Genomic DNA, 4,604 nt, shown 5'->3' with positions numbered 1-4,604 from the left:
TATCAGCTGATGTTTGCTGGAGCCACAGCTGTAAAGCTGCTGGTCATGATGGTTTGGATATGTGGTGAGAGGGAAACATGAAGATGAAACCAGGAGATGTCCTTACTGAACCATCAGAGCTGTGATGGAGAAACAGGTTTACCTTTTAGGTGACATGAATGAGTTGAAGTTATGAACTGTTTCTGAGAGACAAATAACACCAGGATCCTTTTCTAAGTAGCTGACAGCTGGTAACTGTGCAGGGGCGGGTCTAGCAAAGTGCTGCCAGGGGGGCAGGTAGGGCATTAACAGGGAGAGGGGGGCACAAAGAAATACTTTCTTATTCTCATTTAAAATGTCTCGCTTTTAATAAATAATTATCTGAATCTTACAACAAACGATTGATAGATTGATGCATATATACCATCAGAACAGTGTACATGACTGTCACAACAGTGTTTGTTTTCATTCAAAGGCTTTATGATTTTTCCTATAATGGTGGGCCGGTCTCTAGTCAAAATGTCTGGGCCAATTTTCTGTCCCAGTCCAGCCCTGTATGCAGCTCATCTGCAGTCTGGTGTTTCCTACATCTTCCTATTCAGAAGGCAGAATTTCTGAGTTCTGAGTACAATCAAAGCACCACGACTGCAGTTTTTGTGTTGGATGTAAAAGGTGCACATGACGCTGTGACGTAGGCTAGAATCATGGCGGCAGTCAATGACGGTCCAGGCGTGGGGTTTCTCTCGTGGAAATATGCACATTATCTTTTCCTTTCTGTTGGTAGGTGGCACAGTGCACTGTGGCAAGTAAGCAAGCTAGAAGACTGCAAAGTTATGGAAGCAACACATTAACAAGAGAATTCTGAGTAAAACCAAAGTTACTTTCCCTAAATAAATGGTAAATGGCCTGTATTTGTACAGTGCTTTACTCGTCCCTAAGGACCCCAAAGCGCTTTACACAACCAGTCATCCACACATTCACACACTGGTGATGGCAGCTACATTGTAGCCACAGCCACCCTGGGGCGCACTGACAGAGGCGAGGCTGCCGTAACTAGTTACTTTGAAAGTAACGAGTAACTTGAAGTAACTGAGTTACTTTTGAGAGAAGTAACTAGTAATGTAACTAAGTTACTATTTTAAAGTAACTTACCCAACACTGTTCATATCTGGCTCTTCCACAGCACGTCTTTGATGTCTTCTTTCTCTCAGCTGGTCACGTGGCTGCCCCTCCTTGAGCCTCGGCACATCCTGTGGCTGCAGAATTAGCAGCAGCTCAGGAAACAACACCTACAAAGTGTTTTCAGACCCACAGAGCTGCAGAGCATGATGGGACCCGGTGATGAACTGGAGCAAAGGTCATGCTAACATGTTTAACAGGGAGGACGGTAACAGAGGGAACGATCGGGACAGTGAGCTGCAGTCATCACAGAAACACTGTTTACACAGACCCACAACATTGTGTCAGTGTTGTGTAATCTGTTCAACACAGAACAGAGACGTGATAAGAAAACCTGATGAAACATGATGAATCCTCAAGTGTCAGTGAGAATAACAGAAAGGGAAAAGTGAGTCGTTGGTCATGAGAAGTGGGGCTCAGGAGGGAGCAGGTCACCTGACAACCGAAAGGTCGCTGGTCTGATCCCTGCTGCTCCAGCATCTGTGCTGGTCATGTTACTATGGTAACCCAGAGGAGTATTAATTTATTCATTAAATGAGACAATCAGTCAAAAGTCAATCAGTCATTTTTAATCAGCAGAGTTTTTGGGATCATCACATAAATTTAAAAACGCTGAACAAGTTTCTACAGTGTTTCCACTTTTCCTCTCTCACTTCTTCTTCTTCTTGGTCTCCTCTCTGGGCAGACATGCTTTCACTTCCAGCAGCTGAAACATGAAACACGAGTTACACTTTGCATGTTCACAGCGATGCACGCGTTTGTAATTTTACAAGATTATAACTGATGATGCTGTGACAACATGTTCTGTTGAAATAACTTCACCACAGCTGACACAGAACAATACAAACACATATTTTAAAGCCCCCGTGCGTCACTTCCTTCTATAGACTCTTCATATTAGTTCATCCATCCTCTGCTGTGTTTCCCCCTTTCCACAGTCCAGTCGTGACTGTTTACTCCTGCTCTTTGTGTCCTGCTGCTTCCTGTTTTACTTTGGTGAGCTCGTGCTCCTTGTGCAGTGTCTTAAATTTGACTTCCTTTGTCTCTTAATCGGTTCAGCTGTGTTCCCGTGTGTCTCCACTTCCCTGATCACCCTTCAGTATACTGGCTGTGTTTCTCTCTGTCCCTCATCAGAGCATTGGTGCAGCTGTCCTTGTGTCTCAGTGTTTTTTCTTCGGTATTTTGTGTTTTTGCACTTTTGCATCCATCTAAATAAATCACTCGTTTTCTGTTAAGGTCTTTTCCTGCTGTTGTCTGCATCACTCTGCGCATCCCTCAGTCTGCACATCACTCCTGACACAGTGCAGCTTTTTTCTGTTTTTTTTACATTAGCATTAATCATTTTAAACCAAATAAATTTTTCACCACAGAGCGTATAAAAGATGGACACGGTGCTTTCTGTATTGTAAGGTAAAGACCCTGCAGTGATACAACATATGACTGTTAGCCACCTTAAGCTAGCCTGTTACCTTGGTAACATCTGTCTTGTCTTTAGTAATTAGCTTTAAACATGATAAAGTTTGATGGTACCTTCAAGACATTTAGTCAAACATTTCTCTATGAAGAAACGTTTCAGACGATCTCATTGGGAACATAATCCGTAGTTATCAGTAGTAAAAGTTGTAGTCGTCACTAAACCCCCAAACCTCAGGGACGGGGTTATCCTCTGAGGAGCATGAATATAAAATCCCATCGTTGGTACTTCAGTCTGGACCAAAGCGACGCGCCAACAAACACCAACTCACACCGACAAACTACAAGAAGCACAAAACACATGAAGTGTAACAGAGTCTGGTTCAGATGTGTTGTAGTGACCTGTGACGCTGTGACGTGGTCCACTTGTTTCTAAAGCAGCAGAAGATCAGAACAAGGAGAATGAAGGGCAGACTCCTCAGGACGAAGATGACAGGCGATGATGAAGGAGCTGAAATTCACACAAAACAAAGTTCAGCTCTTCATTCGTTCTTTATCATCACCGTAGTTTCACTACAACAAAAGCTTTTCTAGCAGATTCACAGGCTCACATGTTTCTAAACCTTCAAACTTACAGACGTCTGTAAGTTTGAAGGTTTTCAGCTGACAGACATTCAGGTCGTTTCATCGCTCTGGTTTGGATGATTCAATGTTTATTAATCGTCCCTTCAGACGACCAAAGGCTGCCACATGTACGGTAACAGCACAGACACGTGACTAAACTTTTATGTGACAGCGTTTAATCTGTAAAAGACGACATTCACATATTTTGGAGGCGCGTTGGTCACCAAACTGAACCTGTTCACTTACTGGAGTCTGTGTGGTTGTTGTTGTTCATCGTCTTCTCTCCGACTGTGATGATGGTCCCATTTCCTTTAGCCTCAGTTAAAGATGGAATCTCCACAGTCACTTTACAGATGTACGATCCTGAATCCTCTGTTCTGATGTTTGAAATGTTCAAAGATGAGCAGGTCTTTGCCTCCTTTTTCAGAGACTCTGGAGATTGATTTATGTTGGTCTCCTTCTTAATGACTGTTTGATTTTTCAGCCAGGTCACTCCACTTCTTTCAAACGTTCCTGCCCAGCAGCAGGTGATGTTTACTGTCTCTCCCTCCATGACAGAAACATCTGGACTCTGGGTCACAACAAACATGCCAGATGAAACAGCTGCAAGAGACACAAACCTGTGAGTCAGCACAAGAGACCAGCATTTAAACGCATCACAGTGAGTGTTTTGTCATAAATAAAAAATAAACATCATAAATAAAGATGATCATATTTTCAGGTTTTCTTTTAAACGTTTTTTAAACGCAGTTGTCCTGCTGCTCAGTGCTCTGAGCACCGACACAATGAGGGAGAGTCACAGACTTCCTACATACATTCATTTATCACTTATCAATAACATCCTGCATTACTTGTCACCATAGAAAGAACATAAGTGTAACACATTTTTATTAGTCCTTTATTTATCTCATTTCCAAGAGAGACCTGGCGTCATGGCAACAAAAGTCAACACACATGTACCACATAAGTATATAACATTTAACACAAATACAACATCCTGTACAAACATGTGACAAATACACAATAAGATGAGAGCGACATGAAAACAATATTAAGCTGTTTCTACTCACTCCAACATGAGATGGTGCAGAACGAGGTGAGAAGCAGGCTTCTTAGCACGAGCTTCATGTTTGCAGACTGTTTCATTACCGTCACTTCATCTCTGAGTCTCACCCACCACACACGCAAACATACGTCCACAGCAGAAACATCCTGTGTGCTGTTATCTTTAAAACAGCTGTGCAGACCCACAGCTTCTGTTCCTCCCTCAGACAGCACTCAGCTGTAGAGAAGTGGTGGTTTCTTCTCACAGCTGATGAAGGCGATTCAAAAACACACTTTATTTTGTTCCTAATACCAAGAACATAAAATCTGATCACAGGAAAGTAGAAGAGCAGAAAAGAATGAGT

At 42.6% G+C, this 4,604-nt stretch overlaps 1 protein-coding gene across 2 annotated transcripts; it reads right to left on the bottom strand.

Annotated features, from left to right (window-relative positions):
* Positions 1-1,718: 1,718 nt before the first annotated feature.
* LOC146712075 (uncharacterized) lies at positions 1,719-4,383 on the bottom strand. 2 transcript variants are annotated; one of them, XM_085455492.1, is made up of 4 exons: positions 4,266-4,383; positions 3,442-3,798; positions 2,974-3,082; positions 1,719-1,864 (listed from the first exon to the last, which is right to left on the bottom strand). In XM_085455492.1, the coding sequence occupies exons 1-4, from the start codon at positions 4,339-4,341 to the stop codon at positions 1,852-1,854; spliced, it is 555 nt and encodes a 184-aa protein (XP_085311618.1). In that variant the 5' UTR covers positions 4,342-4,383; the 3' UTR covers positions 1,719-1,851. The 2 variants fall into 2 exon arrangements, with proteins under 2 accessions (XP_085311618.1, XP_085311617.1); XM_085455491.1 differs by lacking the exon at positions 1,719-1,864 and having other exon boundaries at positions 2,484-3,082.
* Positions 4,384-4,604: the final 221 nt, after the last annotated feature.

This window comes from Copadichromis virginalis, linkage group LG4 (genome assembly GCF_057382275.1).
Source record: "Copadichromis virginalis isolate Kocher_CV1m ecotype Utaka linkage group LG4, C_Virginalis_male_GT1.1, whole genome shotgun sequence".
Classification (NCBI taxonomy): Eukaryota; Metazoa; Chordata; class Actinopteri; order Cichliformes; family Cichlidae; genus Copadichromis; species Copadichromis virginalis.
The sequence above is the reverse complement of the archived record's forward strand: the minus strand, read 5'-3'. Positions and strand labels throughout refer to the sequence as shown.

Coding starts and splice junctions, on each gene's coding strand:
- LOC146712075 (XM_085455491.1), bottom strand. CDS start 4,341: ATGAAACAGTCTGCAAACATGAAGCTCGTGCTAAGAAGCCTGCTTCTC. Junction 3,799..4,265: donor CTGCACCATCTCATGTTGGA/GTGAGTAGAAAC, acceptor TGTCTCTTGCAG/CTGTTTCATCTGGCATGTTT. Junction 3,083..3,441: donor CAACAACCACACAGACTCCA/GTAAGTGAACAG, acceptor TGTGAATTTCAG/CTCCTTCATCATCGCCTGTC.